The 12,639-nt window shown below is 41.4% G+C and overlaps 1 protein-coding gene across 1 annotated transcript in view; it reads left to right on the top strand.

Moving 5' to 3' along the window:
- LOC138675272 (annexin A1-like) overlaps positions 1-12,317 on the top strand; it is a 44,319-nt gene extending 32,002 nt beyond the window's left edge. Inside the window, exons 11-13 of the mRNA XM_069763359.1 lie at positions 990-1,048; positions 10,304-10,426; positions 12,073-12,317. Of these exons, the coding sequence (XP_069619460.1) occupies positions 990-1,048; positions 10,304-10,426; positions 12,073-12,132 (242 nt within the window). The 3' untranslated portion in view covers positions 12,133-12,317. The remainder of the gene's footprint in view (positions 1-989; positions 1,049-10,303; positions 10,427-12,072) is intronic.
- The last annotated feature ends 322 nt before the right edge of the window (positions 12,318-12,639 follow it).

The following is a 12,639-nucleotide window of genomic DNA, read 5'->3' as shown; positions in this document are numbered from 1 at the left end:
GACATCGCCGGATCGGCGTGTGTGACACCGATCCAGCGATGTCTTCACTGGTAACCAGGGTAAACATCGGGTTACTAAGCGCAGGGCCGCGCTTAGTAACCCGATGTTTACCCTGGTTACCAGCGTAAACGTTAAAAAAACAAACACTACATACTTACCTTCAGCTGTTTGTCCCTGGCGCTCTGCTTCTCTGCAGTCCTCCTGCATCCTGTGTCAGCACCAGCCAGCCGGAAAGCACAGCGGTAACGTCACCGCTCTGCTTTCTGGCTGACCGGCGCTGACAGTGCAGAGGAAAGCACAGCGCCGGAGGACAGACAGCGGTAGGTAAGTATGTAGTGTTTGTTTTTTTAACGTTTACGCTGGTAAACAGGGTAAACATCGGGTTACTAAGCGCGGCCCTGCGCTTAGTAACCCAATGTTTACCCTGGTTACCGGGGACCTCGGGATCATTGGTCGCTGGAGAGCTGTCTGAGCTTCAGCGATCGACAGCGTTGTTGGTATCGCTGCAGCGTCGCTTAGTGTGACGGTACCTTAATGGATGCATGCAAAGCCACTGGGCAGAATTTTGCACTGAGCCTTCTTGCCACTCCAAGGGTGCACCTTACCGGTAATTAGCGTATCTGATTAACCTTCGTTTTCTGCAAAAATAAAGGCACTCATTAGAACAATAATGATGAGATTTTGGGGGGGGGGATTTATAGCATTCAAGGCAGCTGCTCAGAAGAACCCATGCCTGGTTCTTACAACTTCTAAGTTCCAAGTCATAATTCTCTATCAATTGATTTCCATAGTTCCTACTTCATCTCTATATGCTTCCCACTTTCGAGGCAAATGGATTTTTTTTCTGTTGAATTCTGTGTCAAGCTGGGAGAAAAAATACCATACTCCATCACCTATTTTGCAATTACTATTTATTTGTTTCTGATTTTTTGTGTATACTTTTGTTTTAATGGAAGATAAAGACAATAATTCATATCTGTTATATGTAGCAAAAGTTGCTGTAAGCAAACCAGGATACTTTGCAGAAAAGTTGCACCTTGCAATGAAGGTAAGTCAAATACCCACTATTTAAAAATACATATTAACATTTTGCTGTAAAAATTAATCAACAGCCATATATTTTTTTTTTAATTCTTTATTTAAATTGTCAAGTAACAAAACAAATGTCAGAAACATATACTCACAAACAGATCTCAGACGCATTTTAACTCAAGAATTAGAGACTTATTTATACATAAAGCAAATAATAGCGATGCGGGAGAAAACAGGTGAGTATCATAACATTTACAAACGTTTTCAGGTCAAAAGAGAATAGCCATAAGTTCCAGTTTCTACCATAGATAGAAATGAAAGGCTAAAAAATATGACTAGTAGGACTCTGAGAGGACAATTTTCTACAACCGAGGATTGAAGAAGGATGGAAGATTAAAGAAAAGGACTAAAACGGGCTAACACGTGAGGCAGCGGGCTCGACCAACGCATCACACTCAATAGGATCTGGGAGAGAAGGGGAGAAGTAGAAACCAGCCAGCGTAACTAAGACATAGGCAAAGGTGTGTGTCAGAGGGAAGATCATCAAAAACCTGGAGGGGACAAAAATTTAATCCAGGGAAGCCAAGAGGTTTGGAATTTCTCATGAGTGCGTGTTTCCAAACTAGACAGTTGTTCTAAACGGTACAAGTCTTGAACCTTGGAGGTCCATTCTTTCAGTGTTGGAGAAATCGACTGCCTCCAATGTGTAGAAATCAAATGTTTTGCGGCTGCCAGTAAGATGGGAAGCAAATCTTGTTTTCTTGGATTAAAAGTAGATGAGGGAAGAGAAAGTAAGACATCTTGGGGAGTAAGGTCATGATTCATTAGGCCCATACTATGTAGAGATTTGTTTATGTCAGTCCAGAATTGAAATAATCCTGGGCAGAACCAAAAATATGTGATAAGGTACCCACGGATCGCGAGCACCTCTAGCACCAGTGGGGAGTCAGTTAATCCTAAATGGAACATCCGATCCGGGGTTCTGTACCACCGAGAAAGAATTTTGAATGTGTTTTCTTGTAACAAGATGCATCTGGAGAACCAATGTGAGTTGGCAAGTACTTGTTGAGATTCTGGAGGGGATAATGAGATCTTTAACTCTGACTCCCAAGAAGAGAGGTAAAGAGGTTTAAATTGGATTGGGGGTTTGAGGAGATTTGTCTCTAAACTATATGCCAATCTAGTAATTGGCGAGTTCAGCTTAACCAAAAATTTGAGCCAGAGCGAATCGGAGGATTGCCTCCTTTCAGATCTGAATTTTGTCATGATGTGGTGTATATGGTTCTTCTGAAGGAAATTGGAGGGTTGTTTTGTAGCAGTGGTTGGCCAGTATTCGGTGCATGGTATTAGATTGGAGAGAAGCTGAGAGATTGGGACGTTAGGTAGGGATGCCCATAGCCCAAAAGCATCTTCGTAATTAGGATCCGTTAGCAAAGGAATGACTTTAAGCGGAATGTTGTCAAGAAAAAAGCACCACAGAAGACGGTTTGGGATAAGGGCATGTCTAATAGATAAGGTATTCCGGGTCATATCATCTAGTTTTTGTTGTGGGGGAGTAAAAGATGACCAGAGGTAAATGTCGCCCCCCCCCCATCAGTGAAAGTTCTAGTGTTATCCTAAGGTTGTCCGGATTAGGTTTTATTAAGTTTATCCATCTGGCAAGGTGAATGGCTTTATAATAAATTTGTAAGTCAGGGAGACAGAGACCACCCCCACCCCTGGGCAGAGAAAGAATTTTCAGGGGGAGTCTAGCTTTGTTGTGTTTCCATACAAATTGAGAAACCAGTTGGTTAACTGAAAGGAAGAATCAGGGAGAGGTATAGGGACCATGTTCATGATATAAAAAAATCTTTGGAAAAATATAAGATTTTATGACATTAATCCTATCTATCCAGGATAAATATTGCAGGTTGTATTTTTTTTAAAGGGACTCTGTCACCTGAATTTGGCGGGACTGGTTTTGGGTCATATGGGCGGAGTTTTCGGGTGTTTGATTCACCCTTTCCTTACCCGCTGGCTGCATGCTGGCTGCAATATTGGATTGAAGTTCATTCTCTGTCCTCCATAGTACACGCCTGCACAAGGCAAGATTGCTTTGCGCAGGCGTGTACTATGGAGGACAGAGAATGAACTTGAATCCAATATTGCAGCCAGCATGCAGCCAGCGGGTAAGGAAAGGGTGAATCAAACACCCGAAAACTCCGCCCATATGACCCAAAACCAGTCCCGCCAAATTCAGGTGACAGGTTCCCTTTAAGTCTGTTTGGTTTGTAGGTTTATTAGGAGGGGGGCGTAATTATGTTTGTATAGGGAAGAGGGATCTGTCGTTAAGAAAATTCCAAGGTATTTCAATTTTTCTGAGAGGCAGTTAAAGGGGGTATCTTTTTTCAATGCTGAAACATCTGAGGTGTTTGCCAAGACATTTAGAGCTTCTGATTTGTGCATGTTTATTTTAAAATTGGAGACCTCGCCAAAGTCGGCAAACAGAGACATAAGTCTGGGAAAGGATGATTTTGGGTTAGTGGTCAAGATTAAAAGATCATCAGTAAAAGCAGCCACTTTGACTTCCAACCTACCCACTGTGAGGCCTTTAATGTCAGTGTCTTGACTTATCTTCTCTATTAAGGTCTCCATTACCATCAACAGCCATATTTAATAAATAGTGTATAAATACAAAAGTACATACCTCCAAATATTTGAAGAAAAGAAAGAGGAACAGAGAATGAAACTGCAAATTTCAGGAAATTCAACTCAAACTATACTTAACATGTATCATACTTCTCAATTTTCGTAGAATAGAAAGGGGGACATATTTTAAGCCATGTTCTTAACCATAGCCACACCTATTACCATTTCATTCTCACCTGGCCACTTTAGGAAAAGTTTAGAAAGTGAGGGACAACCATTTTAAGGTTGTGTTTACACTACTGCTATACCTTTTTGTTCTCCAGTCCATTATAAGAGCAGAACATCGGAAAGCAGCAGGGGATGGATAAGTAATTGAATGCACAGCAGAACCTGGCTGTCTCCAATGACTATACTGAGCTAGGCCAACTTTCTGTCCAGGTGTCTACAGCATTTCGAAGCAAATTTCTTGTTTCTATCAGTCAACACTCAGGTTGTCTCCTCAGTGCTCCTCTCTGACCTCAAGCTTTCTCCTCAGCGCTGCTCTCTGCTCCCAGGCAATCTCTTCTGTGCTCCTGTCTGCCATCAGGTCATTTCCTCAATGTTGCTTTCTGTCCTTAGGCTATCTCCTTGGCACTCCTTTCTGCCCCCAGCCATCTCATCATTTCCCTCTACCCTCAGGCCATCTCCTCATAATTTGTTTCCCAACAGCTCAGGAAATCTCTAGGGGGCGTATGTTTATTTCTTCCTTGCTGTGCATATTTTCCAATGTAGCTGAGACATTGTTAGAAGACTAAGTTACATGGAAAATATCCAGGGACTTGTCACTAGCAAAGCTGATCTGAGTGAGGTAGGACTCAGCTGCTCTGCATCAGGCAGAGACCCAATAATGGAAAGATGGGTTTGATGGAATATTTGGTTGTGCTGAAGCTTCTATTTTGGCCACATAACTCATTTCTGTCTTCTCAGGGGAGTGCTACACAGTGTGCGCTCAGCTGGTCCGAGTTCATGCTGCACAGTGCTACACTGATGATGGCAGGGTGTGACACTTGGCTCGCCACCCGAGTCGGTTGAACATAGACCAAAATGCCCAGCTGGACCCGGGACAATTGGGAGCTATATAAAAGTATACCACTAAGAAACCTAGCAGCTCATCTAGTTACACTACATTTTTGATGAACTGACTAAATAATTCAGTGAAGGAATATGTAACAATATATAGGTACTAACGAATCTGATAGCGTGGGATAAAACCAGTCTGAGAGGAAAGCTGCAGTAAAAGATGTATTTAAACAATACAGAAAATGCTAACAAAACTAACCCAGATATTCCTGCAATTGTAGCGAGGTGCTCAGCACAATATGGTAATCACAGCACAGTGAATAGCGGGACACGACCACTAATATGAACCAGTCCAGCTAGGATATGACGAGGGGGCAAACAAGACACTTGACAATGAAGTCCAGTAGGTTATTAGTGAAAATGCACACACTACTTAACGAGGAAGTCCAGCAAAACTTGATCCCATGTGCGCACAGCACTTGTTTGTGGAAGTTCAATAATATGCAGGTGGTGCATTGAGCATGAAGTTCTGAGAAAGTATGAAGGGAAAAAGAGGGAGAGCGCTATCTAAGCGTAGTAGATGAGTAAGAACTCTCTTGATGAGAAAAGCAACACTAGAATCTTGCTCACCTGGTGTGGTTGTGCAAAGAGGCACAACACTGGGAAAAGCTTAGCAAAACAAGGGAAATCCTTCCACAGGTGTGCTGCCAGTCACAGCAATTCCAGAGGTGAGATGCAGCTGAAAGGGGCGAGGCAGACCACCGAGTAGTAAGTAGCTGAAGCAGGGAGTTCCCCAGAACAATGGCAGAAGCTCAGGAGCCAGCAGCACAAAATGCTCAGGCACAGAACACCACATGACTCGGACTTAAATAATTAGGACAGACAGGAAGTTCCATGACAGGGTGATGGAGCGCCCCCAGACACAGGGCCACGAGTTCTCGGTACCGGGCCTCTCTGGTTCGGTTCTGAGGCTGTCACAGTGGCTAGACCCGGTCCGCGACCCTGCTAAGGGGCGTCCAATAAAGGTGGTACTGTCTGTCAGGGATTCGTGATGCCACCTGTGGTGTTCGGTCAGGGTGACCAATGCTGCTGTGGGGTCCGCTGGGGTGATGGAATGGCAGCTAGATGGTATACCTTCCCACAGTTGAAGTAAGTCCCCAGGGCTTCCTAGTAAAGTGGATGGTGATGGTGTGAGGTTGCAGTCTCTTTACCTCTTTACTGAAGACTTCAGGATCCTCAATCCAGAGCACAGTTAACAGGGCTATCTGAGACCGGCCGGTCCGATGGGCACATCCAGAATTCCCTTTGCAGGTGGAAATCATTGCCTACCAATAGCGCCTGTGTGTTGTAGTGCTACCCTGCTGAGCATTCGGAATAGTCCTCACAACTTCTGTTCTTGTTCGTTTGTTCTTTCTAATTCGTTCCAGATCTTTCTAGTTCAACATCCCCCAGGTATGTTATGGCTAGGACGCACCCGTATGACGGGAAGGCCTGGAGTTCTTCTGGGACCCTAGAGACGCCCCTCTCCCACAGTTGCCCCCTATGTATTCGTAGGTGTTTAGGTGAGACAGCCAACCTATAATTAACTGTCCTGCGGAGTTTGAAGTAAAGCGTTGAGTCAGTTACTCCCTCGGTGTTCCGGCCACCGGCTACGCACCTCAGTAGGATGTTGCCTCGGTCTCACGGCATGACTCCTACTTGTTCTCCTTTGTGCATGATCTCATTTCTCACTGTTCCACAATATTCTTTGCTTCGTGTCTCTTTCTTAGGATACCGCCGCGGGGTGTGCAGGCACGGTTCCGTAACGTTCTATTCTGGTCACTAGGTGCCTGCCAGGTTCCCACGCCTGACAGGGACCCCCCTGTGTCTACTCCCTGCAACACCCCCTGCCACAGGATGTTGCCTGAATCCAACCCAGTCAGCTTCTCACTAACTTCCTATCCAACCCCTAGTTTTACCAGTGTGAGGAGTGGCCCAATAAATAAAGCCCTTTTCTCCCCCTAGTGGCTGGAGTGTGAAGTGTAATGTGTGCTGGTGATACCTGGTCAGTAGAATTCCTTCAGTGCCATCAGACGTACCATCACTCCCCTTAGTGGCAGAGTGTCATACTGCAATGACCAGATCTCTGAGGCGCTGCAGTGAGATCCAAGACTCCATCTTGGATCAGGGCGAACAGGAACAAAGGAAGTCCGGAATCCTTACAGAATACTCTAAAGTTGAAATTCAAAGGGTTTTCCCCAAATTGACATTTATCACCTAGGATTTAGTCTAGGATTATTTAGTCTAGAAAAAAGACGACTGAGGGGCGATCTAATAACCATGTATAAGTATATAAGGGGACAATACCAATATCTCGCTGAGGATCTGTTTATACCAAGGAAGGTGACGGGCACAAGGGGGCATTCTTTGCGTCTGGAGGAGAGAAGGTTTTTCCACCAACATAGAAGAGGATTCTTTACTGTTAGGGCAGTGAGAATCTGGAATTGCTTGCCTGAGGAGGTGGTGATGGCGAACTCAGTCGAGGGGTTCAAGAGAGGCCTGGATGTCTTCCTGGAGCAGAACAATATTGTATCATACAATTAGGTTCTGTAGAAGGACGTAGATCTGGGGATTTATTATGATGGAATATAGGCTGAACTGGATGGACAAATGTCTTTTTTCGGCCTTACTAACTATGTTACTATGTTACTATGTTACCTATCCACAGGCTAGTTGATAAATATTTCAGCAGAGAGACGTCTACATTTCAATAGAACAAGGGTCCTCTAACTATATTTCATCCTTGCTACCACAATGATAATAAATAGAATGTTCACAAATGTACCCTGTCACTTGATTCAGTATCTTTGAGCAGCAATAGCCAAATGCTGCACTATGTCAGCACCAGTGTCATAGATTGGATTGGATCCACAGGTTGCATAAAAGATCACTGATCACCCCCATATGTAAACTCCTCAATGTAAAGTGAGGGCTTAGTTCCCTTATATAGCAATCATGGGGAACTCAAATGAAACCTCAATCAAACGAACATTTATTACATATTCTACAGCTATATGAGTGGCATTCATTAAAGATTTCCCCTGACCCACTTCCTGTGGACTGAAAGCATTGAAACTTGGCAGAGTTATTAGTCCTTCTCTACATATGTGCCAGCTAGGGACACACACTTCTCCCATCTCTTTAAGCAACTGTAAACACCTCGCTTGTAGAAGTCGACACGTTGCTCCAAAAGCCACATTGTGACTTCGGAAATCAGAGTCTCATCATCTGGAAAATGCTTGCCCTTCAAAATTAACTTCATTGTTGGAAAGAAGTGGAAGTCCGATGGCACGATGTCGGGAGAATAAGGGGGGTGCAGTAGAGTTTCAAAACCACAGAAGCATGCTTCCATTTTGGGCAACATGTGAGTTGTAAACTGGTGCATTGTCTTGCAGAAGGCGGACACCTTTGGTGAGCATGCCACATCTCTTGGTTTTGATGGCCTACCACAATTTCTGCAGTAGTGAAGCATTGTATGCCCCAGTGACCTTGTTACCCTTTGTTAGGAAATCCATCAATATTACTCCATGCTGGTCCCAAAATACTGTGAGCATGACCTTGGCTGCTGAGGGTTGGGCACGTACCTTCTTTGGAGGCGGTGAGTTATGATGCTTCCATTGCATCGACTGGACTTTAGTCTCAGGATCATAATGATGGACCCAGCTTTCATCCTGTGTGATCAGTCTGTTGAAAAAGTCCTCCTGGTATCCATGGCACATCGTCAATAGAGCCTGAGAGCATTCGACTAGTTCCTGCTTCTGGAAAGGTGTGAGCAGCTGGGGAACCCAGAGAGTGGATCTTGGATGATTTTTTCCATGGACCCCGCACTAATCTTGACATTTTGGGCTAGGTGGCGAATGGTTACATGGCGATTTTCCAAAATGGCGACCTCCACTTGCTGGATGATGTGTTCATCAATAGCAGAGTGAGGTCGCCCTGGAATTGGAGCTGCTTGCACCGAAGACCGACCGTATTGACAATTCCAGTTCTTGACTACATGACATGCTAGGGAATCAAAACCATGAACCTCTTTCATTTTATCTCCTTTTGTGTGTGGCTTTTCAAGTAAAGGAAATTTGATGACTGCTCTGTATTCCACTGGGTCCTTTCTCAAGCCTCACGCAACTTCAGTACCTGTAAAATCAAGACGGTTATCAGTTCTGAGTTGCAAATTGATAAGTAACCTATAGAGACTTATATCATTGCACTTGTGCTGTTTCAGTGTCCTGTAATAAATAGAAGTTGGTCAGGGGAAATCTTTAATGAACACCTTTGGTAAGTGATAAATGTCCATTGTGAGACAACCGTTTTAACTGATCATTTCCATTGGTTTACTCTTATACATTTAAAATGTAAAAAATAATACATTGGTTTTCATTAAAAATGTATATCTGTTTTACTTTTGCAACTTAGGTACATTACAATACATTGCAATCTACTAAATGTCATTAAGTGTCAATTGCAGCAGCTGAGCTCCAAGTCAATCACAGGCTCAAGGATCTTCTACGCACCTTCTGTTTTCGTCTGAAAGAGCTAAGCTCAATTCTGTTCATATCAAATAAAAATTGATCTTACATTTATTTAGAAGATAGAATTTGATGAAGACTGAGCTGTTAATCTACCTTGCTATCCAGCCTTACACTGCATAGCATCAAGCAGCTTGCAATGTATTGTAATGTATGCAAGTTGTATAAGCAACATATAACAATTTTTAATCTAAACTCTTTACAATTTTTTACGTGACACATACAAATCAATAACAAAGAAGCAAAGCTTTTCAAAATTGTTTCCATTCAATGTCTGTTGGACCCCTTTAGCTGTTACCGGCAGTCTAATAGACAACAAAATATCAAGAAGTCAAACATATTCCCCTATGTTTATTTCGAGAAGAGGCTCTAAAGCATCCACTTATCTTGTTCCATCTCAGGATTGTGGGTGGTCTCAGAGGTTGGGCCGCAAGAAATCAGTAATCCAATGAAATAATCCTTTAGCAACAAGCAGATTACAAGTAATACTGCTACACTATTGCGGAGACAGGTGTGGTCAAAGAAAATCTTGTATTGCCTGCAGCTCCATCAAACGAGAAATAAAGAAATACATATTGCCCTTTGCAATCAATAAGCTGTTCATATTATACAGGCAAGTGCTAGGTCCTCTGAGAAGGTCTACATTCTGGATGACTGATGAAGCACTTGATTAAAGTAAACTTCTTTCACATTGCTCTGGTTTTTAATCCTAGCAACACATGTTATTAGCTGAATTACATTTTCTCAAATCATATTTTCTTAACTTCATTACAAAATTGGATTTAATTGGCTGGGATGGAGTCATCTCAACTTGTGATGAATCTTTGCTGTTTTATCTGATCTATTACTGTTGGATAAAAAAACGATAATATGTAACAATATATGGATTGTATATATCCTTTAGCATAATTATTTTCCGTAATATTAATGACATATCCTCAGGGGAGGTCACCAATATCAGAAATGAACAATAACTTAGAGATATGTCTTCTAATCTTATCAATATCCTATTTGCATAGGGTTTGGGAACTCGAGAAAAAATTCTCAACAGGATAATGGTTTCACGGCATGAGATTGATATGAAAGCCATTAAAACCCAGTTCAAGCAGCTCACTGGCAAACCCCTACGTGATGCTATTATGGTATGCATTCTATCTTTTCTTCTTTATAGTGTATTCACTGAATGTAAAGTTGCCAATATACAGGTGCATCTCACAAAATTAGAATACTATTAAAAAGTTAATTTATTTCAGTTCTTCAATACAAAAAGTGAAACGCATATATTATTTAGAGTCATTACAGCGTGATCTATTTCAAGTGTTTATTTCTGTTAATGTTGATGATTATGGCTTTCAGCCAATGAAAACCCAAAAGTCATTATCTCAGTAAATTAGAATACTTTATAAAACCAGCTTGAAAAATTATTGTAAAATCTGAAATGTTGGCCTACTGAAATGTATGGTTTAAAAACAACAGTATCGCTGTGCTTGATTGGCCAGCAAACTTGCCTGACCTTATACCCTGGGGTATTGTAAAGTGTAAGATGAGAGTTACCAGACCCCACAATGCAGATGAACTGAATGCTGCTATCAAAGTAACCTGGGCTTCCATAACACCTCAGCAGTGCCACAGGCTGATCGCCTCCATGCCAAGCCGCATTGATCCAGTAATTGATGCCAATGGAGCCCCAACCAAGTATTGAGTGCATTTACTGAATATACATTTCAGGAGGCTAACATTTGGGATTTTACAGTCATTTTTACAAGCTGGAGTTATTAAGTATTCTAAATTACTGAGATAATGACTTTTGTGTTTTCATTGGCTGTAAGCCATAATCATCAACATTAACAGGAATAAACACATGGAATAGATCACTCTGTTTGTAATGACTCTATAGAGTAGTGTTTCTCAACTCTGGTCCTCAAGACCCACCAACAGGTCAAGTTTTCAGGATCTGTTAGTATTTCACAGGTGATAATTTCATCACCTGCTTCAGCATTAACTCTATCACCTATGGAAATCCTGAAAAATGTTCCTGTTGGTGGTTCTTGAGGACTGGAGTTGAGAAACACTGCTATAGAATGTATGAGTTTCACTTTTTGTTTTGAAGTACTGAAGTAAATTAACTTTTTTATGATATTCTAATTTTGTGAGATGCACCGGTATTTGCTCATAAAAACTAAAGATACCCATAGGAGTTACATTTGTCAACGGATCTCGCCAATTTTGGTATTATCTGGCCAACAATTTAAAGTCTTTCGGGGGCATACACATATTTCCTGAAAGTGTACCTGCTGTTTAAAAAAAAATATTCCAAGGCGTTAGAACCTCATCAATCACTGAAATAAATGAGCAGAAGTGCTCACCCAAGTGCCACTTTCCTCATAGGTTCCATATACTTTCTTTTGATACCATATTGAGTGCTGGAGGAGAGCTGTACTCAGGGGAACATTTCTACTCCTTTCTTTTTGCAATTGGTGTGGGTTTCAGCACCCTAATTCCCACAAGTCAAAGCTTAAGACAGGTTAACAGTTTACCAAAATGACCATTAAGGCATTAAACTTCAATGTCACAAGATGATTTATTTTTTACCTTGCTTGGAGATAAGAAACATCTAAAGCCGATCTTTTGAAATAATATGCACATTCAGCTAGATAGTCATATCTAATAATTGTATGCTAATCAAAGAAAGGAAAGTATTTATGATGACAAGCTGAAAATTGTATCTACTGTATGTATTTAGCAAACATGATTTTTAGGAATTGATCCTTTTTTATTTTTCTTTTAGGCTGAAACAAAAGGGAACTATCAAACTGTTCTTGTTTCCCTCGCTGGCTATGACGAGTAATCATATGATATAAATGGATGAAAATTCTTTATTATCTTCAATATAATCTAGTAATGTGAAGAAAGTTTTTCATATAAATATGTTATTAATCTTTACAATGTCTTTTCAACAAAAGAAAGTATTAAATGGAAAGTTTATAGATACTTGGATTTCCTTAATAAAGCATAAACTTTATTATACATAAACACATTGGCTATTTTATGTATGGTGACCAAACAGACATTTCTGGCATAATTTGAGAGCCTCTCCATATTTGCTTCCACTAGACGCTGGTCACCCATGGATTGACTTCAGAAGGTGCTTTATATATACTGCATGTTTGCTGTCTTAGCTTCTGGCAACAAGAACATTATTAATTTTGTAACATTATTTTATGGATGTCTGAAATGTGTTTGTTCTCATTTTGTTGTAGCTATGTATTGGTATTGGTTTTAGGGATTCATTATATTAGCACTATGAAATAATGGTCCTCTGGCTGTCACTGTAATCTAATTGTCTGTGGGTATT

The sequence above is a fragment of the Ranitomeya imitator genome, chromosome 1 (assembly GCF_032444005.1).
Source record: "Ranitomeya imitator isolate aRanImi1 chromosome 1, aRanImi1.pri, whole genome shotgun sequence".
Classification (NCBI taxonomy): domain Eukaryota; kingdom Metazoa; phylum Chordata; class Amphibia; order Anura; family Dendrobatidae; genus Ranitomeya; species Ranitomeya imitator.
Note: the sequence above shows the minus strand (reverse complement) of the source record. Positions and strands in the feature narration are given on the sequence as shown.